Raw genomic sequence first — 26338 nt, 5'->3', positions numbered from 1 at the left:
GCAAACACTCCCGTTTGGTTAAGCTCCTGATGGTGACATATTTTCATACCCCTCTCATAACTGAACTCAGTACACATAAGATGCCCCTGCTTGGAGTGTGGGGTGGGAGACTTTCTTTTGGTGGCTGCATCAAAGACTTCCGCACACCTGTTCTTCCCCCAGTCCCATCCTCAGCCTCTCCAACAGTCTTTGGGTGAATACGTGGGAGAAAATGTTAAATACCTTTATGCCACATTAGTCACCTGATTTTCTCAAGGGGAGTAAGATGGTCTCTGAGAAAGTCTAATCTCTCTTCCTCTCTAGGTTTTGCACCATGTATCCTTCACTCTGGCTGCCTCTCCTTGCCTTGGGAATCACCACAGCCATCCCAGTGTTCAATCAAAGTTTGGACACACAATGGTCCCAGTGGAAGACACAGCATGGGAGAGTGTATGCCCAGGTAGGTGCCATGTGAACCTGTCCTAGGAGACCCCAAAGACAGCAGGAGTTTGTAGCCAGAGAGCATCTTCTGGAGAGCAGCTCCTTCTAGGCCAGAACCTGGGGTACCCATAGGGAGCGCAGTGGGCAGACCCACGTGCTGTGTCTCAGCATGGAGAGCAGCTCCCAGAGAGCCACCCCAGTCGGGGTGTGTGTGCAGGTCTGCTTGGTGAGCTGGGCTGGTTTGTAAGTAGGGATAATGACCGCCAGCCATATGATTGCCTCTAGGATGAAGAAGGGCAGAGGAGAGCTGTGTGGGAGAAGAACATGAGGCTGATTGATGAGCACAATGAGGAATACAGCCAAGGGAAGCGTAGCTTCAGCCTGGCCATGAACGCCTTCGGCGACATGGTGAGTGTGCTGGGGGTCACTTCACGCCACGCTTCCTCTCCTTGACTCTTTACCAAAGTAGCCTCTTGTCTTTCAATTTTGTGTTTATTCTCCCTTGCAGGCCAGTGAAGAATTCGGGCAGATGATGAATGGCTTTGTCTACAAGGAACAGAGGACGGGGGAATTGTTCTCTGAGCCTCTGTCGCTTCAGGTTCCCTCGTCTCTGGACTGGAGGGAGAAGGGCTACGTGACTCCTGTGAAGGATCAGGTATGATGCTGCCGGGTTCCGCCCTCCAACCTCCTGGCCCAGTGAAGCCCAGGGTGATGGGCACCTTCAGTGGGCTGTGGAGAGACGCGTTCAGATACATGCTCAGCTGTGTGAGCTGCTGCCAGCATCCTGCTGGTTGCATGGTGATTGACAGCTTCTCCCTTCCCCTTTTAGCGTCGCTGTGGTTCTTGCTGGGCTTTCAGTGCAACTGGCGCCCTGGAAGGCCAGATGTTCCGGAAAACGGGCCGCCTCATCTCCCTGAGCGAACAGAACCTGATAGATTGCTCTCAGCCCCAAGGCAATGGTGGCTGTCGTGGTGGCCTGGCATATCAAGCCTTCCGGTATGTGAAAGAGAATGGGGGCCTGGACTCGGAGGACTCTTACCCCTACGAAGGGAGGGTGAGTGGAGCTTCTCAGAGATGAGTGGCACGTTGTTCAGCGTACATCTTACTATTTAGGCAAATTGTTGGTTCCATCATTATATGTGACTCAGTGTTGCACAGTTTTCTCTTTGCACAATGTTCTCATGTAGCTGTCCTTGCTTCTTGTGTAACAGGGAGATTGTATACACGTTGTGTGCACCACACAAATTCCTGGACTGTGAACATTTTCCTACTGATGGGTCCATGTAAGGGCCCTCACTCGAGCCCTTCCAAACCCACTGGCAGTGTTCCACCTGCTGGGATGATTTATAAGAGCGTTCATTTAGATGGCTCAGTGTTGTGTTTTTGACTCATGTTCACCAGGAAGTACATGGCACTCACCAATCTCTTCCCTCTTTGCCTTGAATAGAATCTACCCTGTCGCTACAATCCACGAAACTCCGTGGCTAATGTCACAGGCTTTGTGCGCATCCCTGCTCGGGAAGAGGCCTTGATGAAGGCTGTGGCTACCGTGGGGCCCATTGCTGTTGCTCTGGATGCAAGCCATCCTTCCTTCCAATTCTATAAAGAAGGTTAGTGCTTTTATTTCTAGAAATAGATGCAGAAAAACTGAGAACTCAGAAAATGATGGATTGTCTGGTGTGTAAAATTTAGCATACATACCTTAGGTGCGTGATTTCACATTGTTGTTCAGTTTATACCTGCAGTATTTGTGCATGTTTCGGTCGAGGTCATGTTTAGCAAATCCCCATGATTTTTTTCACAGTAGTGATATCATTTGCTGTAGAGCTTAATTAATTTTTCTTCAACTGCTTGATATTAAAGATCTTTCAAGAGACTTCTACCTCTGTAATATACTCTGACAGCAGCCTCCGATTCAAATAAGCTCACATGTTATTTCTTAAGATCTATGTTCCCGAAGTAGAAGACTTCAGAGTGGTCTTTTAGATCGCCACATAATTTTTAAAAAAAAAAAAATATGGATTTATTCTCCTTTGTATTTCTGCTGGTCCAAAATGATATCCTAGAATCCTAGCCTTGATGACAATATCTCCTGTTGTTAAGTCTTTTTTTTTTTTTTATCCATTTTATTGTATTGTTGTTGACAATCTTTACATAGTTAACTATAGTTGAAGGAAAAACAAGAAAAAGAAAAAAAAAGGTTCAGGGGGATAGGGAGGTGGGCAATGCTATTATGTCCATATTGTTTCCATCATGTATCTGAGGTAAAGGGGGATATTGAGGGAGAAGCCCCACCTGGTTTCCCGCCCACCCCAAGTCCCGGATGTGGGGCATGCTCTGAGATATGTGCTCAAGTGGAGTTAATAGTTCTCCAGTTATGAGTCACTGCCAGTTTCGCTCGATGAGGTGGTCCACTGATTGATATGGTCCATCATGAAGTCTCCATTTGTCCCATATTTCGCTGCCAACATGTAGCTGGGATGAATGATTGTCCTATTCTGTCTTCTGTCTTTTCTTGGTTAGAATTCTGAGTCCAGCAGTTCAAGTGGGGAGATCTCCAAAGATACTTTGAGGTATTCCCAGATTAGTTTCTTGTGTGTTCTAGCAAGCACAGGGCCCGGCACAGTCCATCACCCTGATCAGCTGGTGGTTGCAATTGCTGGGTTGGTTCTGTTTTCAGTCCCGAGTTGCACTGGAACCAATGGGTGTTGCAGTCCAGTCTGGTTCGGCCCTTACATCAACCAGTGGGAGCTGCAGCCTAGTTGGGGCGACCCACAATAACCCCCACCAGACCGCCCCCTATCCTGGTTTGCCAGTATGTGTAGCAGAAGACCAATCTGTCCCCCATCCCATTTGGCTCTGGTACTTGTCAATGGGTATTGAAGCTTAGTTTTATCTAACCAACTCAACCATCCAGCCCTCACAGATATTGTTGAGTACCTCTCTATCTAGCCATCCCAGCCCCCGTCCTAGTTTTCATGCCCTCCCACGGGAATAGTGACCCAAGAAGGGGGAACCCACTTTTTCCCTCCCAGGTCTCTCTGTCCCGGTTTATGCACTCTTTAGGTGGTCCTGTGATTTGACTCGACAGAATTAGTCCCCAGTGCCAGCTTCTGCCAGCTGAAGCTGTGGCCCTGATCTAGTCCACATGCAGCGCACAGGTGTTGTAGCCTTGCTTAGTCGTGTCTGTCTCTATCCCAGCCCACGCTCTCCAGTGGGAGTGGCTGTCCAGCGAGGGGGCCAGCCCCTTAACCCCCCCGCCAGCTTTGCCCCTCCCTTCCTGGATCTCATGTGTGCTGGTTGGGTGCTGCATTCATATCCAGTACAGGCAACCACGCCCTGGCGTTCCATAATGTGTACTGGTTTTGTCGCAACCGAACCCGGCCCATCCCACACTCTGTTCTGGCGATCGGATTTGCCAGAGGATGACATGAACTGATTCAGCCTGGTCTGCTCCTGACCCATGCCGGTTAAGTCTTATCTAGAATGTATACCACATGGTTGACTTTCTAGAAGTTTCCCTTGTGGTAAGGGACAAGTGGGAGCCTCTCAACTGACCTCTGGTTTTTTCCCTCAGGCATTTATTATGAACCTGACTGCAGAAGGAAGCACCTTAACCACGCTTTGCTGGTGGTTGGCTATGGCTTTGAAGGGTCAGAAATGGACAACAACACGTACTGGTTGGTCAAGAACAGGTACAAACTCCCCAGATGCTTCTGTTGACCATCAAGAGGGAATTCTCAGTAGCAGTCAACAGTTGGAGGCAGGTCCACAAATCCTAAGCATACGTCTGAAATCTTAGAAGTCTTCCTCCCAGGAGGGGTGAGCTTCAAAGTGTCACATGTGAGTTAACATCGACCCAGTCACAAGCTTGCTGGAAGGGTATGAGGACCACATTTCTGCCTGCCCTCTAAACTTTTTAGAAAAAGATTTATTTATTTTTATTAGAAAGGGAGATTTTACAGAGTGGAGACAAAGATTTTCCATCTCCTAGATCACTCCCCAATGACCACAATTGTTGGAGCTGGGTCAGTCCAAAGCCAGGAGCCGGGAGACTCCTCTATGTCTTCTACTTGGGTGTGAGGGCTCAAGGGTTTGGGCCATGCTTCACTGATTTCTAGTCCTTGAGCAGGAAGTTGGATGGAAAGTGGAGCAGCCAGGGCGTGAACCAACACTTCTATGGGATGCTGGTCTTCTCATGTGGAGGATCAACCAATTGGCCCATTGCACCGGCCTTGCATTCTAAACTTTTAGAACTATCATAATCCCAACCCCCCCCAAAAAAGGACAGCCTATCCTTTTATTTTTATACTTGTGATGTTGCAGTATCTTACGATGTTCGTGTCTTGGAGACAGGGATAAGAAGAGGTGTGGCAGATTTAGATTCGTTAATGTTTAAAACATCAACACCAGTATCTGCTTCTCCTGGACTCTCTGTTAAGTCTGTGACCTGGGCCACACTGTTTAAGTTAGATGTCATTGGTAATAAACCCTGTGCATTTTGTTCCCTCTATGGAATGAACAACCTGCTTTTGTTTCAGCTGGGGTCAAAAATGGGGTATGCACGGCTACTTCAAGCTAGCCAAAGACCGAAACAACCACTGTGGGATCGTTACAGAAGCCAGCTATCCCACTGTGTGAGCTGATGGCTGGTGCCAAGGAGGCACTTGATGGAGGACTTGAGTATCTGAAAGAGGAATTCTGTCTTCAACTTGACCACTTGGTACTGGATAAGATATGAACACTAGTATTCCTGAACATCCCCAAGTTGTGATTTGAATTCTCTGACATTTTCACACCTGTTCAAATTTACCCACCATTGTAATTACCACTGTGAGAATTTTGCATTCCTGACTTGATTACTTTGGAGTTTTAAATTTTAAGTATGCATATGATTTTCTTTTCTTATTTTTTTTTACAAATAAAACTTTAATTTCTAGTATAGTGGTGAGCCTTCTTTTTCTTTTCAGTGTGCTGTCTTGTGTAACCTAAGAGGTAATCGGGTTATACAGAGATGTCAGCATGCCAGTGACACATGAGGAGAAAGTGGGCAGCCTTCTGGCTCTTGTTGTAGTCCAACCAGGGTTTCACTTCCCAGGGTTTCTTGGCCACACTCAACCATGGTCAGAAAACATTCAATAGAAATGTTCAGAAATAAGTTGTTCATGGCTTTGCATGCCTTTCTGAGTCCTGCAGCTAATTCTCAATTTACCTCACTCTTTCGTGCTCGGGGTGGGAATTCTTCCTTTGCCCAGTACTTCAATCCTAAACCCTCCAGGTAGTTATTTAGTAGTGGTTCTGGTTATCAGAATGACTTGAAGTACAGCAGTCCCTATGTTCTGGTCACTCTTTACCTAATTCTGTCTCCAATGCACCTGGCCATTTTATTTCTGCATTGTACTAGGCTTGCTCTATTTTATTGTCATTGTTCGTGTCTTAGCCAGCCTCATTTGTGAGGGTATGTATGTATGTCAATGGGCATCTGACATTCCATGGCAGACCATCTTGCAAGTCATTTAATAATCTCTTTTCAGCCCAGTGTGGTAGCCTAGTGGCTAAAGTCCTCACCTTGCACATGCTGGGATTCCACACGAGTGCCGGTTCTAATCCCGGCAGCCCCACTTCCCATCCAGCTCCCTGCCTGTGGCTTGGGAAAGCAGTGGAGGACGGCCCAAAGCCTTGGGACCCTGCACCGCGTGGGAGACCTGGAAGAATTTCTGGTTCCTGGCTTTGGATTGGCTCAGCTCCACTTGCGACCACTTGGGGAGTGGTTCAATGGACGGAAGATCTTCTCTGTTTCTCCTCTTCTGTGAATCTAACTTTCCAATAAAAATGAGTAAATAAAAAACCTCTTCTCATGTGACTCACATTTTAACATTTTTGTCTTCCATTACATGTATTTCTTTGTAGATGTGTTCCACATTATTGTGACATGAGTTCCTAGAAATAAAAGTCCTTGTTGGAAGGTTCATCTAATGAATAATTCTACCTATGGGGAATAAAAAACGTCCATCTCCTCACAATTTGCAAATAATTCCTTCTAGAGGCAAAAAATAATTTTTTGCTTTAATTTCCACATCTTTTGATGGAGTATTCTAATTTCAACCATATTACACATTCAAACTATTAGGGTTTTAACCATAATGTTTATTAAATTCAGAGCATTATTTATGCCATAAATAATTCATGCTAGCCTAATTATTCTGTACCTGGTGCCAGGCACTTCATATGTGAGCATGATTTAATTTCATTCTCTCCTCACAGTAGCCTTACGAAGTAAGAATCAATGTTCCATCATGTAAATGGAAAAACAAAATATTTTGGCCATGCTAGGCAAGTAGTTAGAAAACTCTGTTTTCAACCTCCCTATAGAACAATGCAAATAGTCTTCTTATTTATTACACGGGGAGATGTGAAGACGTAAAGTAGCAGTAAGCTATTTTCTGGCATTGTGAACTGTTTATGTGATGAAATAGCTCATTTATAGCTAAATACTAAGTAGGGGGCTGTGGAGGAATAGAGAGAATACTGAATTTACAAAGTTTTGGAGTGATTGGCCATGAACTAGAGGTATGCAATCTACTTAAAAATTGGTAGTCAGATACTTTGAACACTGTCATGACAGCTTTCCTGGGTGCCTGCCAGGGCCACTCCCACCTGGCCTCAGTCCCTGAGGATGACAACACCTGGGACAGTCCAGGTCCCAGCAGTCCACGCTATAGGAATTTTCCCTCCTCTCCCTTTTTCTCCTGTGTGTGTTTACAATGAGCTTGCGTGCGGATCAGCTCAGCTGTTGGTGATCTCTGTCGCACTTCTTTTGAAGATCGAGTCACTTTGATTTGCGAGGCAGATTCACAAAGAGAAGACACAGAGAAACAGATCTTCCACCCACTGGTTCACTCCCCAAATGGCTGTCTTGGGAGAGCCGCGCCAATCTGATGGCAGGAGCCTCCTCCGGGTCTCTCATGTGGGGTGCAGGCTCCCAAGACTGTAGGCCAACCTCCACTGCCTTCCCATGCTACAAGCAGAGAGCCGGATCCGAAGTGGAGAAGCCAGGACACGAACCAGCACCCACAAGGGATGCTGGTGCCACAAGGTGGAAGTTTAACCCATTGAGCCAAAGAGCCAGCCCTCCACTGAGTTTTTCATCCCATTTGCACCAAGTCTCAGGATTCCTGTTGCATTTCCAAAGTATGACTTCCGCCTTTCTGTTAAATATTGCTAAGAAGTTTCTGTATTATCCCTCTGTGTTTACCTGAAATCTATTGAGCTTTCTAAAAGACACTTTGAACTGCCTGAGAGAGATCACACAACTCGTACCTTTAGTTTGTCCTTTTGTGTATTGATAACTCCCCAAATGTTCTGGATGTTTATAGATGCACGCTAGTATTTGAACATTGAAAACCTTTGCCTTAATTCTAGTCTGGCAGTGGTTTTACCCGTCTTCTTCAATGACTCCTTTTAAAACTTAAATACAACCAAGTAGTCATTCCTTGATGAGCAGGGCACTTCCACTTCTGGCCAGCAGATGGGGCAAGAAGCAGTTCCCTGGGAAGGCAGCTTCCATCAGGCCCAGATGTGGACATACGGGTCTGGGTCCAGAAGGAGGGTCCATCCAGGGCTTGTAGTTCACCAAAGCAACAAGACCATCCTAAGATCCTGGGAGGACAGAGATGGCAACTGCTGCATTTGTTTGAGCTCAGGCCTTGAGTCAGTGGGTCTCCCACTGACTCCCACGCGGTCTCCCACGCGGGTGCAGGGTCTCAAGAACTTGGGCCTTCCTTGACTGCTTTCCCAGGTCACAGGCAGGGAGCTGGATGGGAAGTGGAGCAGCCGGGATACGAACTGGCGCCGGTATGGGATCCCGGCACTGCAAGGCATGGACTTTAGCCACTAGGCTACTACCCAGGCCCCACGTTTTTTATGTCTTTTTCTGAAGCCACGTACAGCTGAAGTTTTGATTTCCTTTAAAAAGTAGTGAAACTTTGTTATGGAAATGGAAATAACATGACACAAAGACAGGACAATGAACTCTGAAACTTGCTGTGGTCCTTTCTGGCCCCTAGAGGGCGCCACGTCCCTGGCTCAAGTTCTGATTTTCCCTGGAGCCCCTTCCCACTGCCGCTGCTCCTGGCTTTGTGCCCCAAAGCCCAGCACAAGTCTTGTCTTACAGAGGGGCCCAATAAGCTCTTGTTGGAAGCCTAAACAGCAAAAGGAAAACAAATATGTGATTGACAAAAATACAGTAATGGAGCCAGGAGACAATGTATCTTGATCATACCTCATTCTGAGCACAGGTAGAGGAGTCATGATGTACATTGTGTGAGGTTCCCCAGTGTGGAACAGTCATGGGATCTCTTCCTTGGGAGAGACTTGCGCCGCCAGTGAGCATGCGCAAGGCTGACTGTGGTGACTTTGTGTTTGGAATGTACCGTGGAATTAGCTCTGGCTGAAGCCACATGAGGTCACTAACGGATGATTCAGTCAAGCTCACAGATGCAAAAGAAGAGGCCCAAGGCAGGTCTGTTCCCAGGATGCTGCTGCAAGGTGGTGTCTGACAGCCATGCCCATCTGTGGCCTGTAAAGCAGGCATGGGATCCACCACCATAATCGATCCATCCTGTTTTCAGGAGGATATGCCCCAGTAGACCAACCAACCACACAGACCCTTGCATCATAGAGTCCCGAGGCTCTCCTTAGCATCACTGATGTTGATTAAGGCAGAAGAAATTACATGGAGAAGACACAACGGCACCCACACAGGACTTAGTACAAAAAACCACCTGTTAGAGTAGGTAAAGGCAATTCTTCTACCCCAAAAAGCAAGGTAACATGACACCTGAAAAGGAATTCAAGATATTGTTGTTAAAGAAACTCAGTGAGCTACAAAATACAGATAGACAACAAAGGAAATATTTCATGACCTGAGTGGGAAAACCAAGATATCACAAATAATCTCATAGGATGTTGAATTCAATAAATGAAATGAAAATAAAAAGGAAAACTTCAATAAAGGATGAGAAGAATTTGTGAACTTGAAGACAGATGTTTTGAAATAACCCAGTTAACAAATAAATGCAAAAATAAATAAAGAACAAGGAAGGCCTGTCACAGTGGCTTATTGGCAAATCCTCCCCCTTCAAGTATGGCATCCCACAGGGGCACTGGTTTGTGTCTGGCTGCTCCACTTCCCATCCAGCTCCCTGCTTGTGGCCTGGGAGAGCAGTGGAGGATGGCCCAAAGCCCTGGTACCCAGCCCCCATGTGAGAGACCCACAAGAAGCTCCTGGCTCCTGTCTTCACTTCAGTTCAGCTCCAGCCATGTGGCCATTTGGGGAGTGAATCGCACACTGTTAGTGGGAATTCAATGGACTAGAGTCCTTGCGGGAAACACTAGGAGGTGATTCCAAAAAGCAGCACTCCCAAATGATACAGCAACCCCACCACTCTGCTCAGACCGAAGGAAAGTGAAACCACTGCTGAAGAGATGTTTGGGCTTGATGGACATAGCCTATGTGTCCATCAGCTGATGAACAGAACAAGTACACCATGGAATGACATCAGTCAGAAAAAGTATAAAGTCTTGCCATTTGCAACCATAGGGATGGGTGTGAATGTTCCCCACTTGGCACAGACTCGGTAGCATTTGTTATTTTTCACCTTTTCAGTGATTACCAGTCTAACTGGAGTGAAACTCTAGCTCACTGTGGTCTTGATTGACATTTCCTGGATGTTTAGTGAGACCGAGTGTTCTGTGCATGTACCTGTTCACCATCACTGCATCTTTCTTTGAGAAATGTCTGTTTTAATTTCTGTTCGTTGTCATTAGCTTGCTTGGTGTTTTGCTTGAATTGTGTGCTCCTTACATATTCTGGTACTAGATCTTTTTTTTTTTTTTTTTAAGATTTATTATTATTGGAAAGCTGGATATACAGAGAGGAGGAGAGACAGAGAGGAAGATCTTCCATCCGATGTTTCACTCCCCAAGTGAGCCGCAACGGGCCGGTGCGCGCCAATCCGAAGCTGGGAACCAGGAACCTCTTCCGGGTCTCCCACGCGGGTGCAGGGTCCCAAAGCTTTGGGCGTCCCCGACTGCTTTCCCAGGCCACAAGCAGGGAGCTGGATGGGAAGTGGAGCTGCCGGGATTAGAACCGGCGCCCATATGGGATCCCGGGGCTTTCAAGGCGAGGACTTTAGCTGCTAGGCCACGCCCCCGGGCCCCGATCTTTTATCAAAGAAATAACTTACAAATACTTTCTTCCATTTCTTACTTGGTTTTCTGATGGGTTCCTTTGCTCTCTGCAGAAGTCCTTCCCTTTGATGAACCCCCATGGGTTCATTTTTGCTTTATCGTGCAAACTACTACAACTCATGTGGAAAAGAACAGCTTCTCTCCCTGCATTGGCTACCACTAGTCCCTGTTCCCCACAACACTACCTTTGCGTTTAAACTAATGAATGGCTAAAGTAGGTTTTATTGAATTGAATTATTCTTGAACTTCTGGGTTAAACTTAACTTTATTGTGATGCACCTTTGCTTTTTTTATTCTTTCTTTTTTGTAAAATATATTTTATTTGCTCGAAAGGCAGAGTTACAGGAAAAGAGAGAAAAGACAAAGAGAGGAGTGGAGTAGGGAGAGGAGATGATAGAAAGAGAGAAAGAGAGAGAGGAGGGGAGTCTTCCAATCATTCACTCCTCAGAGGAGGAGTGGCCAGGCACTTCATCGGGACCTCCCGCATGGGTGCAGGGGACCAAGCACTTGAGCTACCTTCTACTGTTTTCCCAGGCACATTAGCAGAGAGCTGGATCCGAAGTGGTGCAGCTGGGATTGAACTGGTGTCCAAATAGAATGCCAGCACTGTGCTGTAGCAGGAGGCTTAACCAGTTACATCACAGCACCGCTGTGCCCACATCATTGTTTCTAATGCTTCTCGAGGGGTGGGCTTAGGAAGCAGTAACCATGGTATTGCTTGTGACACCTGCATCCCGTATTGGATTCCTTGGGACTGAATCCCAGGTCTATTCCCAACCCAGCTTCCTGCTAATGCACACCCCGTGAGGACTTGACTTCAGCCTGACTCAGCAATCTGGACATTTGGGATTGAACCAAAAGATGTGACGTCTCTCCTTCTCTTTGCCTTTAAAATTCAATACAACAAAATGAAGAAAATACTTCCGAATCTGATTTGTCATCATTTGTGAATCTCCGTGTCCACATACAAGCTTAGCAATTCTGGTTGAGAAGCAATGCATAAGCCAGTCACCTTACGATAAAACACTAGCTTAAATTCAAATGAAAACAAAAGCCACATCACAGTCATTCTTTTCACAGCTGGATTTTTATTTGTAACCCTTTTACACTGTCGCAGAGTGCCCTCTGGCTTCCAAGCCCCGTGGTCAGCAGTGTGTGGTTGCTGTTCTGTGTGGGGTTCAGTGGATTTGCCTTTTGCTTTCTTGTCGCCACCATCTCCATCTTTGCTTTGCGCTTAGGGTCCTTAGTACAAGGTTCAAGGTGAAGTAGAGAGGGTGTGTGGGGTCTCACTCACTACCTGCCTGCCTGGTGCTTCTGTACACAGGCAAGATACTCCTGCACATCCTCTGGGGATCCCAGGATGAGGGGGACTCGTTGGTGAATAGATTCGGGCTTCACATCCAGGACAGGCTGGGTCCCCGTGGTGGCAACGCCTCCTGCCTGCTCAATGATGTAGGCCACAGGGTTGCACTCGTAGAGGAGCCGGAGCTGTGGGGAAATAGAGGCAGGTGGGTCAGTTATACGAACGTTCAGCCCATCCAGGCCCATGCCCCTTCAGCTCGAGGAAGATATGAGCTGCTGAGCGTGGCTCTCCTGCAAGCAGGGGTGCATGTAAGCATAACAGGTAAGTAAGTGGATGTAGCCGACCTGATCAGAGGAGGCAGAGGCAGGGTGGGGCTCATCACTTATGCCTTGGATACAACTCTAGCTAAGTGGCTGAAACATATACCCACCTCCTGGTGACTTCTGGGCTTAGGAGAAACCATCTCTAGCCTTGGAGATCAGAGATCTCACAACCCATTTCTTACTAGTCCAGCAAAGAGGCAAACTGATTCTTCAGGCACAGTTAGAAGCTGTGGCCTATATACAATTAGTATCGGGAAAGAAAAAAACTGATTTGAGAATCAGTCATACCTTGCACTTTCATTTAAATTCCTATTTCAAGGAGACAAACGCTACCTTGGGTCCAGCTGGGAGAGGCAAGTATCTAGGCTACCATTTTGATCAATGGAGAAAGTCCTCACTCTAAACTTCCAGTTCCGGCAATAGAGGGAACCCAGCCAAGCACAAAGATGCCCTGATACATCCAGGGGCACTCGGGTCAGCAGGTTCTGTTCCAATGACCTCGGAGACCACACTGGCCTCATCTGACTGGCCATGGAGACCCTCACCTTGGAAGCTTACAGAACTTGACCTTCTCCTCCTGTTTTATTTTGCCCTGGGGGAGGGGCCTCAGAATAGGGGAGACTGGGGTGTCAGATAGTCAAAAGTCTCAGACTGCAACCAACCAGCCAGTTGATTCAGACATGGTAAACCTGGGCACCGTTGCATAAGGCACTTGTCTTAAAACCAGGTTAATATTTTACTGTGACTTCAGATGTCCCTGTTGTAGCAAAGTGGTCTTAATACGCAAACACCCAGGACTTCAGGGAACCTTGGTCTATGAGTTATGGGATCTGCTCTTTTTCTGCAAGCACAATCTGTACAAACAAACACAAGGTAACAGGCAACTGCACACACATACATATACACACGTACGCAGATGCGGTCAGACCATCAGAGCCGGAATACAGAGATTGGGATTAAGGGCCCACAGGTGCAGCACTACACGTGCAATCACCTGTGCTTATTGGCCAACTGTGTGTAATTCCATGCAAATATTTCCTGACTCATTTGTAATCAGTCTACTAATTCTCAATTATTGGTCTTCATGTTCTCCACACTGGAACTATGCGGCAAGGGTGGTTCTATTTCACATCTTCGTACCTTCTCCTTGGTCTCACTCACTAATTCCTAGCTTTCTTTTCTCTCCTTCAGCTCTTGCACAGTATGTTTATGACTCTCAGTCCATACAATTGATTACAGATTAATTACATCTATGATAGGTTCCTATACAGATGATCAACATTGCATGGAGACAAGTGCTGATATGTCAACAGGCATCTTAAAATCTTTTCTCACATCTCATATGTTGTTAAATTTCTCTCTCTCCCTGCCTTTGAATATAGACTCCCAACAATTCAAATATCGGCAACTACTCTGACAGGCAACCATAGCTGTGGCTAGTTGCCAATGTGGTGGAGAAAAAAGGGCAGATCTTTACCTGGCTTGATTGCTTATTGGAGATGTCAACAACTGCCCAAAATTCAGACACATGGCAAGGAGGGTGGGCATGGGATGGCTTTCCTTCCAGGAGAGAAGGGGCTGGTTCCTAAGATTCAAACATTTTCCATGTGATAAAGTTGCAGGTAGACTCCAGGAGCTGCCTTTCCAGAAACGTTGAGTGAGTTCTGAGCAGTTCTTACTTTGCAGTTTCGGAACTCTGTAGGGGATTCTCGGGTAGACTGGAGGGCAGGCATAACTCCTTGGAGAAGATATTACATCTAATGAGCATGTGCAAAGCATTGCTTCCTGGGAACTGGGTGGATACGTTTCATTGGGTTCTCCGAGCAGTCCACAAGCCCCAGATCAGTTGGTCAGACACAGACAGGCTGTGGGAAGGGAGGGATGGACATTGCTTTCTCAGTCATCACCAGGCCTGAGATGAGGAGGCGAGGAGCAGTGAGACTCCCCGGTCACAACCATGTCAGCTTCGCTTTTTCCAAACTTCGAGACTCGCCAGTGGGAAAAGACCCTTACAGACAGAGACATGCCAGGAACAGCTCAGCAGACAAATAGCCAGTGTGAGCAGCGACCCCATGGGCTCACTGACTCGATACAAAGTCGGTGGAAGGCACAAGGAGTATTATTACCTTGCCTTTAGGACTCTTCTGGTTGGCTGGGTATAGGAAGATGCCTCCATAGACCAGTGTGCGGTGGACGTCTGCCACCATGGAGCCCACATACCGTGCGCCGTAAGGGGCACTGCCATCCTAGAAGGTAGAGGAAAGAGAGATAAGATCCAGAGTATTTGGGTGCAGTACCAGCTTCAGGTACACATCCCCAGTTGCTGTAGCCGCTTTATTCCTGATCTTCCTTCCTCCACTCACCACCTAAGGAATTGAAATTATTATATAATTGAACACATCAATCCTTTAGGGGTCAGGGTTGTGGTAGAGTGGGCAGTTCCCGCCTCTGGCCTTGGCCTGACTCAAAGCTGGCTGTTGTGGCCACTTGGGGAGTGAGCTGGTGGATCCGTCAGCTGGTCTCTGTCACTCTGCTTTTCAAATAGCTCTTTAAAAAAATATGTTGGGACTGGCCAGGCTGAGATCAGAAGGCAGATTTCTCCTATGGGTGTAGGAACCCAACCACCTGCTACCTCCCAGAGTGCACATTAGCAGGAAGTGGAGTCAGAAACAGCATGTGTTCAAACCAATAACTACCAAAGGGACTGATTGTTTATCAGGGCAAGCAGCGTCCACCACTCATACTGACCAGGGTGACAAACAGTGGCGCTAACCTCTTTCGTCCAGCCCCTCAAAGCCTCCCCGTAGGGGAGCCCCACTGCAGCAGCATCCCCCCAACCACGGACGTTGGCTGCCTCCACTCACCTCAGGGAATTTCTTCTTCTGCACATACTCAGTGGTGGCTGCGTCAAAATACTTGGCATAGCCCTCGTTGAGGCTGAAAATCTTCCCTTTCTTCTTAATCTTGACATCTTTTTCCACCAGCACGAATTCCCCAAGAGCCTGCGAAAGATGAAGAGAGGGGTGGGGGCAGGAAAAAGAAGCTGTCAGCATACCCCACAAACAGAGTACTGTGGAAGGATCCCAGTGGGAATGGGGAGGCGGCTGGCTGTGCCATTTTGGAGCTTGTCCTGAGAAGTCAGCCCAGATCACACAGTACGACCAGCATCTTCCAGCCGGCTTCAGGTAAAGTTTTACTGGGAAAGAACCGTGGAGTTGTCTGGAGGAAGACGGATGGCCTTGAGCACGGTGTTTCCAGAGAGGGTGAGTGCATTTTAAATATATAAACTCATGAAGAGAGGGGCCCCTCACTCGGACAGAGGCCTGTTGGTCTTTTCCATGTTGGTGTTGGCTCCCCAGCTAGCCTCTCATACACCCTTCCCGACCCCCAATACACACACAAAGCAAGTATTAGAAACAATCAGGCAATTATCCCAGGTGCCAGAGCCACGCGCAGAGGGTGTCAGGAACCACTGGACGTGCCACTCACGGGGTCCAGCATGAAGAGGTCCACTCCCTGCCCCGTGGAAAGAGCCACGAGGGTCGCGCTGCCGTAGAGCGCATAGCCGGCAGCCACGATATTGCGGCCCGGCTGCAGGGCGTCCTTGTCGGAAGGCTCATCATCTGTGGTCTGTGGAAACAAGCAAGGACAACCCAGAGGTGTTACTGTCACGGCAAAGAACCTTCCCCGGGAGCCTGCGCTGCTTTATTATCTTTTTGCTGGTTCATAATATTTTTAATGTCAAAACAATAGGAGATGAATGAATATCTGTGGGGAGCGGCTGACCCCATGTGTATGTTAGGTGGTCACAAGAAGGAGGCTGGCTGAGGGCCAGGAGGCGGGATTTGTCTCGCCAGCAGGTAAACAGGATAGGCTAGTTCCCTCCCCCCGTGATTGCTGGCCTATCAGATAGCGCCAAGTGGACCCGCGGGGAGAAATGATTGGTGGAGAACGATATAAAAGTAGCCAGTAAATGCTTGACGAGGACGGACAGACGAAGACAGAGGACAGGGGACGACTGGGACGGACGGACAGAAGGAGAGGCGGGAAGAAAGACTGACTGGGGGGGATGAGGAGACTGACTGGGGGCGACGAGGAGACTGACTGGGGGGCGATGAGGAGACTGACTGGGGACGACAAGGAGACTGACTGGGGGAGACGAGGAGACTGACTGGGGGACACAAGGAGACTGACTGGGGGGCGATGAGGAGACTGACTGGGGACGACAAGGAGACTGACTGGGGGCGACAGGAGACTGACTGGGGGACAATGAGGAGACTGACTGGGGGACAATGAGGAGACTGACTGGGGGACAATGAGGAGACTGACTGGGGGACACAAGGAGACTGACTGGGGGCGATGAGGAGACTGACTGGGGGACACAAGGAGACTGACTGGGGCGATGAGGAGACTGACTGGGGGCGATGAGGAGACTGACTGGGGGCGATGAGGAGACTGATTGGGGGGCGACGAGGAGACTGACTGGGGGACACAAGGAGACTGACTGGGGGACGATGAGGAGACTGACTGGGGGCGATGAGGAGACTGACTGGGGGACACAAGGAGACAGACTGGGGGCGATGAGGAGACTGACTGGGGGACACAAGGAGACTGACTGGGGGCGACGAGGAGACTGACTGGGGGCGACGAGGAGACTGACTGGGGGCGACGAGGAGACTGACTGTGGGACGACGAGGAGACTGACTGGGGGCGATGAGGAGACTGACTGGGGGCGATGAGGAGACTGACTGGGGGCGATGAGGAGACTGGGGGCGACGAGGAGACTGACTGGGGGACACAAGGAGACTGACTGGGGGCGATGAGGAGACTGACTGGGGGCGATGAGGAGACTGACTGGGGGCGATGAGGAGACTGGGGGCGACGAGGAGACTGACTGGGGGACACAAGGAGACTGACTGGGGGCGATGAGGAGACTGACTGGGGGACACAAGGAGACTGACTGGGGGACGATGAGGAGACTGACTGGGGGCGATGAGGAGACTGACTGGGGGGCGACGAGGAGACTGACTGGGGGCGACAGGAGACTGACTGGGGGACAATGAGGAGACTGACTGGGGGACAATGAGGAGACTGACTGGGGGACACAAAGAGACTGGGGGCGACGAGGAGACTGGGGGACACAAGGAGACTGACTGGGGGACACAAGGAGACTGACTGGGGGCGATGAGGAGACTGACTGGGGGCGATGAGGAGACTGACTGGGGGCGACGAGGAGACTGACTGGGGGACACAAGGAGACTGACTGGGGGACGATGAGGAGACTGACTGGGGGCGGTGAGGAGACTGACTGGGGGCGATGAGGAGACTGACTGGGGGACGATGAGGAGACTGACTGGGGGCGGTGAGGAGACTGACTGGGGGACGCACGCAAGGAGACTGACTGGGGGCGACGAGACTGACTGTGGGACAACGAGGAGACTGACTGGGGGCGGTGAGGAGACTGACTGGGGGCGACGAGACTGACTGGGGGCGACGAGACTGACTGTGGGACAACGAGGAGACTGACTGGGGGCGACGAGGAGACTGGGGAATGAAGCAGAGAGTACGGGGAGAAATGTGGGAAGAAGGGTGGTGGAAGAAGCGGGTAGGAAAGCTTAGACAAATGGGGACAGGAGCAGCAGAGAGAAGGTTTTACATGCAGCCGCTTTTGACAGTGAGAGGTCCGGTTGTCGGGTTTTCCCGGACCCTCAAAAGTTCGACTCCACATTTTTAGTGTCGCCGCTGCTGGGCGGCAGCGATAAATATCAAAACATTTATCAGTCTGATCATTTTTCCTTAAGAGAAATAGCTAGATGGGTCTCTGGAACCAGAGAGTTAGCAACCCAGCAGTGCAACCCACGACCCTCGCCAGTGCCTGGAAGTTCTGAGCTTGCAAGCCTAGCACACAGACAGGGGCTCAGGACAGGAACTCCCAGGGACTGCACAGGAAGAAGCCAGGACACACCAGTACATGACCTCACCTTCCTGTAGATGGCAAATATGGTCCCAATGGAAGCCAGGCAGTCGATGTTGGAAGATCCATCCAGGGGGTCGAAGCAGACCACATATTTCCCCTAAATGATGACCAAAAGAAGCACCAACCGCATCAGCACAGCTGCCACAAGTGTAGACTGTGTGTGGCATGCAACATGCCATGAAGGAGAGATTTAGAGACCTTGGGTATCCTCACGCACCATGCCCACTTAGGGCGGGCAGCGTGCACCAGCACACAGCAGGAGCCTGCAGCTAGGGGCCAGCCCCAGCCTCCACAGACCAGGACACCAGCAGGGAGCGAGGGAAACCCACCCTCCTCTAGACACTCACTCCCTTCTTGCGCTGGCTCCCACTTCCCTCCCACCACAGCTCCAAGATGCTGGGAAGGTGGCAGGAATTCAGGTCTGGAATTGGAACCTGGCTGCTGGTGGCAAACGTAGGCAAAGTGTGTAGTCTTAAGAGACTCGTGTTGATGTCTAGCCACTCTGGTCTGTCCCAAGTAGCGCCAGCCACCATTCAGGAAGAGCATCCTCGGCATTGCTACGGATGAGCTACCAAGCAAGCCCTAGCCTGGCTGATGAATTGCTGATCATGAAACAGCAAGCCAAGTGGAAGCCATTCTCCTCTCCACTCACACTCACACTCACTCTCTGACTTTCCCAAGAAGCAATGTCCCAGTTCCATTTGAGTTTAGTGTCTTTTTTTTTTTTTTTTTTTTTTTTGCTGGCTCAGCAAGAGCAGGGGTACTCCCACCCACGGGGCAAGTTGGTTCAGTCAATCACTGTGACTTCTTTCTGGGATGAATAGCATCCCTGATGTGGGTCTTTTTGCTCTACACACCATACTATGTTCAACTCAAGAAATGTTTCCAGGAGACAAATGTTTAAGACAGAAGAAAGTCCAGAAAAGCCAGTGACCCAGCAAATGTGTTCTGCCAGGTAGCTAGCACCATCTCCTGGTAAGGGTGGGCACTGCAGCCGCCCGGGGACGCACCCTCCTCTCCTTGGCGGTGATGATGGCGTCCTTGTTCTCCTCGGAGACCAGCACGCAGGTGCTGTAGGACGACTGCAGCATGTTGATCACCAGGGAGTTGGACAGCACGTCCAGCTTCTTCACCTCGTCTCCCGTCACGTTCACGCTGCCCGCGATTCCATACCTAGGACGACGAAAGTCTGAATAAAGTCACTAAAAGGAGGCAGATGCTTCAAACAGGTCGTGGGAGAAACAAGTAAAAGATAAGGCTATTTGGGTGCAGTATATATATACTGTTATCGGCTGGCGCTGTGGCACAGCAGGTGACGCTGCCACCTGCCAGGCCAGCATGCTGTCTCAGAGCACCTGTTACAGATCCAGCTTCCTGCTTAATGCACCTTTTGGAAAAGCAGCAGCACATGACCCAAGTTCATGGGTCCCTGCCATCTAAATGGGAGACCCGGATGGGGCTTGGGGCTCCTGGCTTCAGCTTAGGGAGCATCCTTGGTTGTTGTGGTCATTCGGGGAATGAACCAGTAGATGAAACATTCCCTCTGGGTCCAGCATGGTGGCTCGATTGGCTAATACTCACCTGACACGCGCTGGGATCCCATATGGGTGCTGGTTCATGTCCCAGCTGCTCCACTTCCCATCCAGCTCCCTGCCTGTGGCCTAGGAAAGCAGTGGAGGATGGCCCAAAGCCTTGGAACCCAGAGCCCGCGTGGGAGACCCAGAAGAAGCTCCTGGCTCCTGGCTTTGGATAGGTTCAGCTCTAGCATTGCAGCCATTTGGAGAGTGAACCAGTGTATGGAAGATCTTTCTCTCTGTCTGTCCTCTCTGGATATCTGCCATTCCAACAAAAATAAATAAGTCTTTAAAAGCAAAAGATTTCATCCTGTGTAACTCATTGAAATACATGAATCTTTTGTTAAAAAAAAATAAATCCATCCATCCTTTTTGTTTTTATAACCCACAGTTTCCCATGGATTTCAGAAAAAAAATTTTTTTGCGTCAAAGGAGACGCATTCCTTCCCTCCTCCTGGAACTTCCTGAAATACCCTCAAATTACATCTTGCAGCCTTGCCTTCTTTTGCCTAGGGCACATGGACTTGGGAGATCTCAGTCCCCCAGCAAGACAAAGAATTCAAGCCAGGGGTGGGTACCTTGGATGCATCCCCGCAGACAAAAACTCCTTCCAGCACTGCCAACTCAGACCTCTCTCCATTATTCCCACACAGCGTCCTGCCTGGTTGCCATGCCCAGGTGCATAAAGTGAGGGGAGGGGTCATGATGGGCAGCTTACTTGGGCCAACAGAGCTCTTCAGATGCCATATGAGAGGAGGAGAGCAGAACAGATTGGACAATTATCTCTGCTCAAGTTTTAACAGCAAGGCCTGGGTATGGATGCGTAAGGGTGGACTCTGTCAGCCAATGGATCTTGGGGGGATATTTTTCAATCTTGGAACAGTAAAACCAGCAGCATTTTTAGGAACACTCAAAACGCCTGGAACGCCGGCGGCTATTTTTCCTACAGGCTGCGCCTGCCACCTGGCGGCCAATCGGCGGCATGGACTTGGTGGAGCCGTCCTCCTGCGGGTGACTGGCCTTGTCTACCCACTGCGTGGCAGCAGGAGGAGGATAAGCACCTTCGCGATCCAGGTCTCCAAGGCTCCACCTGTGTCCCGGACACTGAGACCCCCAGCCACACAGCAGCTTAAGGAGCTAAGAGCAAGGGAGAAGAGGCTCAAGCCCCCGCAATCCCTACAGCATATTTCAGGGAGACACACAGGGGCTCGCTGGTAGCACCCAGCAGGGACAAGGGAGACCCCCTGCAGGGAGGGCCTTAGCCGTCATAAAGACAGTCCCAGCACGGCACAGAAGGGGGACTGCTAAACAGGCCGCACTGCTGCATTCCAATAAAAATAAAACTTCTATTTATTCCAATAAAAATAAATAAATCGTTTGTTTTTTTTAAAAGAAAGCAAGCACTAAGTTGTGCAGAGTAAATATTTTCCGCTTCCAGACTTTCCTAGGTCTTCGTTTTGGCTTCTCCTTCTTCTCCCCTCAACCAAAATAAATAAATAATAAATTAAAAGAAGTTCTTTGAACTCTCAAAGAGATCTCCATCGGGAAAGTTAGGTTAGATCATGACCACCAAGAAAATACAAAGCTAAAGAAAAGTGGTTTCTTTTCCTCCCAGACTTAAACCAGACTCCTGGCTGTGCTCCACCACAGCCCTGGCGTGGACTTGGGCGGCCTGTGCACTTGGCTAACGCACCAGAGACCAAGTGGGAGAAGGCTCCTGCCACCCGCTCCCAGGTCTAGTGCCTCCCAGATTCCTGCACACCGAGTACGGACAATGAAAAAAGAATCCCAAAGAATAAACATCGCAAAAAGACTTTTTTCAGTGGCGTGGGAGGAGATGCGGATGGGACCCTGCCAGGCGTTCCCTTTTGTGAATGATTTCTGGCTTGTAACGGATATGAACGGATAAAACGCCAGGTTGTGCAAAGCGCAGAAAGAGACGCTTCCAGGTTCCCCCCTGTTTCTGGGAAGCCAGCGAGACTCCCCGGGCAAACGCAGTCATCAAAAAGCAGCGTGAGTTTTAATGCAGCAAGCCACTGTGCTTGCTGCTATGATAAACAGTAACTGAGAAATTGAGACATGTACCCCCTCCTCCATCGTTTGCAACCAAATAGTGCACATGAGAGAAACCGGGAAACGCAACAGGCTTTCCACGCGCACAGGCATGTCGGTGGTCTTGACTCGGTTTCCAGCACAAGCACCCGCAGCTCCCGCACCTGCAGCTCCCGCACCTGCAGCTGTGCCGCGAGCTCCCACGCATGCGCCCCAGACTCACAGGTGGGCCAGGCCGGCCTTGCGCACGGCTGAGGAGATGGCTTTGATGGCCGTCAACATGGAGTTGAGCAGCTGAGTGAGCTCCCCGGTGCCCTTGGCCTGCCGCCCCTTCTCCATGACATAGCGGGTCAGGGTCAGCATGTCCGTCTCGAAGGGGCTTCTGTCCGTCATGATGCTGGCGTTGCTTGCAGATCTGCTCTACCACCCTTCAGGAAGCCTTGCTTATCCCAAAGGGCTGGAGAATGCTCACCGGGTGGAGGCTGATGAGAAATCCGTGCTGGCCCTAAAAGGTCCCAGCCCCCGTGACTGGAATAACTTGGACGAGCCCTCAAGGAACCTCCTCTGGCCACTGCCAAGGCGCCCTAAGCGAGCTATAAATAGATCTGAGCTGCTGGAAGCTAACACCTACTTTCTCTGGAAGGACTTCCCCCTTAAAGACCCTCCAAATGGTGAGGATTTAGCAATAGCTAAATCCTAAATGGCAGGTGGGAGTGGAGTCCCTTTTATTCAGGGGCCCAGCAGGTTTTTGCACATCCAGGTTCTACAGCGCCTGACTGGTTGGCAGCTGGCTGCCTCCGGGATCCTATCTGGAGCATAGGTCATATAACAAAACTATTGGGATCCTGAGATCTGCACAGCCTGCGTTCTTTCAAAGGATGCCTTTCAATTGCAGAAGGCACTTCACCTGCATGGCTTGGCAATTGACGGGAGGAGGGCAAAATAAAGAACACGTTGTTTACACAGGGCCATTTCTCTGCATTTATGTTGTATGGGAAAAATAGCACCTGCTTATTGACAAAAGAAAGCCTCGAAGAAATGTAAACAAGAAGATGCTTACCCCTAGTGGACCCCCCTAGCCCACCGCCTGGCTGGTCCAGCTGCTGTGACTGTGTGGACCCCCCAGCCCACCGCCTGACTGGTCCAGCTGCTGTGACTGTGTGGACCCCCCAGCCCACCGCCTGGCTGGTCCAGCTGCTGTGACTGTGTGCTGTGACAGACACTGGCGGGGTCTATATCAAGGTTTCAGGGTAGTTTTGGAGAGCAATCTGCTAGTCACATGACTTGAGAAAGTTCCTAAAGCACTTGAAGAACCGTCCATTTCCCCACTCACCAGTCAGGGTACAAATAAAACATCCATCTTACACAGTGGTTATGAGGATTTTAAAAAAAATGGTAGGCAGTCCATGCTCAGTACTGTCTTAGGTGTGATTGCCTTTGCGAGTTTTCCATTTGTAGATGGTTCTCGGGGTGACATCCCGATCCCTGGCCTACGTTGGGAATTCAGTCATGCCTTCAATACATTGAAGACACAGAGAGCAGGGGAGCACCAAGGGTATTTAGTCTCTAGGACCCCTTCCCTTCCCTCCGGTAACCTCTGCACGAGTGTGGCTGACATCAGGTGGTGCCCTCCCCCATGGGCACTGGTGATCGACGAGCCAACCCACAGTGCCCACCCACCATGGCATGCCATCCTGGAAATATATACCCAAGTTGGACCATAGATCCTGGCTGCATCCCAGTGTATGAATATGCAAATTATTTTGGAAACATTTGCTCTTCCAGGAAAATCGTTGCAATAAGTATGCTCATAGCTGTGTGTGTTCTTGGGCGAGTGTGTCAGGGAATGGTTGTTAGAGCTTCTGACTTCTTTGTAAGACTCAGCAGATTTAGGGGGGGTTTCCACCTGTTGATATACACCGTGACCCCGAGGGGGGACCTCTCAGCTACGCTAGGGAAAAGAATACACACGTTCACACAAGGACCCAAGTGTAAATATTTACACCAGCTCTGTTTATTGAGAAGTCAGGAACCCACATGTGCCTCATCCATGAGCGGAAACGAGTTGTGGCAGGGCCGTAAAAAGAACAGCCACGTAGTCATCACTCCTGAGCTACTGTAGTGACAAGCCGGAGGCAGCCTACCTTCACCAAGAGCAGAGGTTGGTTGTGGCTCACGGTTCAGACTCCATGCCAGATCTCATCTAATCCAATCACCTTCCAAGACCCCAATCCAACTGCCACAGTTCCATCCTCTTAGCATAGGACTTTCGGGATTTGACTTCACGTAAGCCTTCAGGAGCCAAATCACACTAAACCATTGCAGTTCTTAGCCACTACAAAGCATGATGCTGAGTGGAAGAAGCCAGTCGTGAAAGATTATATACTGTCTGCCCGTCCCCCTGCCCCATGTGACAGACGACACGGTCTCATTGATTGCCAGGGCTCGGGGTGTGGAAAGATGAACAAGTTTTCTGTATGACAGCACAACTCTGTGTCCTGGCTAAGGTTTGCATTTACTTGAATGTGTTCTTTGTGTTAAAATGTATAGAGCTGCAGGGTTTTTTTTTTTTTTTTGAAAGCCAATTTTACTGTAAAACAAAGCACAGAGCAACATGTGGACAGTGTGCAGACCACCGTGAGGAAATAAGTAGACAGTCTGGAAATACTCCGAGTGTCTTGTAGCAATTTTCCTTTGTTTCTTATGGTTACCTTTATTAAAACATAATTCAAATGTAATAATAAAATGAAAATTAAATAAAAGTATGGCCTAGCATTAAGCAATTAGGGCTTATATTTTATGTATTTTTTTTTTTTTTTTTACCATTTTAGCCACTTTCAAAAGACCCTATTAATTTAAAAGGCAGTTACAGAGAGAGAGAGAAATCTTCCATCTGTTTGTTCACTCTCCAGTTGGGATGGACTAAGTCGAAGCCAGACACTCCATCGGGGTCTCCCGTGCGGATGGCAGGGACCCATGCACTTGGACCAATTTTCACTGCTTACCTGGGCACCCTAGCAGGCAGCTGGATCAGAAGTGGAGCGACTGGGTCTCATACTAGTGCTTCAATAGTTTGCCAGCATTAGGCATTGTCTTGAACCCCCTGTAGCTCTCCTCCCATTTTAGCTCTATTTAAGTGTATAGTTCAATGGTATGATTAACAGCACTCATATTTTTATGCAACCATCATCATTATTCATTTTCAGACTGCTTTTGTTCTTTCCAAACCAGAACCCCAAATTCATTAAGCACAAACCCTCCATTCCTTCACACCCGCACCTCTGCCCTGGCAGTAACCATTCTACTTCCTGTCTCTAGCAGCTTGACTGCTCTAGGTCTTCAGAGGAGAGGAATCAAGCAACCTTCATCCTTTTGTGTTAGCAGATTGTCCTCAGGGCAGTAGATGGCAGGGCTTCTTTCCTGGGACCAACATGGTGGCTCAATAAGCTAATCCTGCACCTGTAAGTGACAGCATCCCGGATGGGCACCGGTTTGTGTCCTGGCTGCTCCCCTGTCTGATCCATCCCTCTGCTTATGGCTGGGGAAAACAGAGGAGGATGACCCAAGTTCTTGGGACCCTGCCACCCATGTGGTTGACCTGGAGGCAGCCCCTGGCTCCAGTCTCTGGCTGTTGTGAGCACGGAGGGGGTGAACCAGAGGGTGAAAAATGGCCCTCTTTCTCCCTGTGTGCGCGTGTCTTCCAAATAAAGAAACAGATCTCTTAAAAAATAATCGGCAGAAATCTCAGTAATAGGGAAGTCCAGAGTAAGAATTATTGGGTGTGTCATTTATACACCCTAAACCCAGGGAGGGCTGTTTGGCTTCCACGCAGCCCCGGCTGACACCAGCGCAGGCAGCTACAGTTAAATGTTAGAAGTTCGAGTTACCCATCATGGCTTGAAATCGCAGCTGTTGACCTTTTAGCAAATGCCAAAGTTCTCTCGGGACGCCCAGGACAGGGGAAGCTTAACGAGCAGCTGCGGCAGAAGCCGTTGCACAGTTGTCTGTGCCCCCTGATACATCCGTGACCGCACGGCTATTTATGACCTAGCTCTGTGTGGTCAAAGATGGTGGCCAACTGAGGGAGAAGGACAGCAAGGCCTCTGTACACGGCTTGCTGGCGTGCCCAGCCGGTAGGGCCCACCGTCTGCAGGCCTCGATCTGAACCGTGCCTCCGGCGCATTCACCGAGGGACTCTTCTTTGCGAGAGGGCGCCGACACCTGCGGAAGCCTGCTCTCCAGCTGCCGCTGATTGGATGAGAGGCGGACACTTGGCTAAACTGAGCCAATCAGGTTTTTGTTCCTCAGAATTTCACGACTCAGGGGTTGTAGGTGACATTCTGGAAACTAAAAGGGTCATGTTCCCCGGCCTAAGGAAGCGATGGGTATTGGCTTGAAAAGACCCCCTCCCCACTCCCATCCCTAAATCTTTCGAATG

The 26338-nt window shown here is 49.4% G+C and overlaps 2 protein-coding genes across 2 annotated transcripts; one reads left to right on the top strand and one right to left on the bottom strand.

Annotated features, from left to right (window-relative positions):
• Nucleotides 1–313: 313 nt before the first annotated feature.
• On the top strand, nt 314–5061 carry LOC101536353 (procathepsin L-like). Its single transcript, XM_004591865.3, has 7 exons — nt 314–439; nt 706–828; nt 929–1075; nt 1250–1474; nt 1868–2030; nt 3998–4115; nt 4962–5061. The coding sequence occupies exons 1-7, from the start codon at nt 314–316 to the stop codon at nt 5059–5061; spliced, it is 1002 nt and encodes a 333-aa protein (XP_004591922.3).
• Nucleotides 5062–11933: 6872 nt separating this feature from the next.
• FBP2 (fructose-bisphosphatase 2) lies at nt 11934–22302 on the bottom strand. Its single transcript, XM_058657364.1, has 7 exons — nt 22124–22302; nt 19285–19447; nt 18279–18371; nt 15787–15927; nt 15162–15299; nt 14424–14543; nt 11934–12159 (listed from the first exon to the last, which is right to left on the bottom strand). The coding sequence occupies exons 1-7, from the start codon at nt 22291–22293 to the stop codon at nt 11965–11967; spliced, it is 1020 nt and encodes a 339-aa protein (XP_058513347.1). The 5' UTR covers nt 22294–22302; the 3' UTR covers nt 11934–11964.
• Between the last annotated feature and the right edge of the window lie 4036 nt (nt 22303–26338).

The sequence above is a fragment of the Ochotona princeps genome, chromosome 31 (genome assembly GCF_030435755.1).
Source record: "Ochotona princeps isolate mOchPri1 chromosome 31, mOchPri1.hap1, whole genome shotgun sequence".
Lineage (NCBI taxonomy): Eukaryota > Metazoa > Chordata > Mammalia > Lagomorpha > Ochotonidae > Ochotona > Ochotona princeps.
Note: the sequence above shows the minus strand (reverse complement) of the source record. Positions and strands in the feature narration are given on the sequence as shown.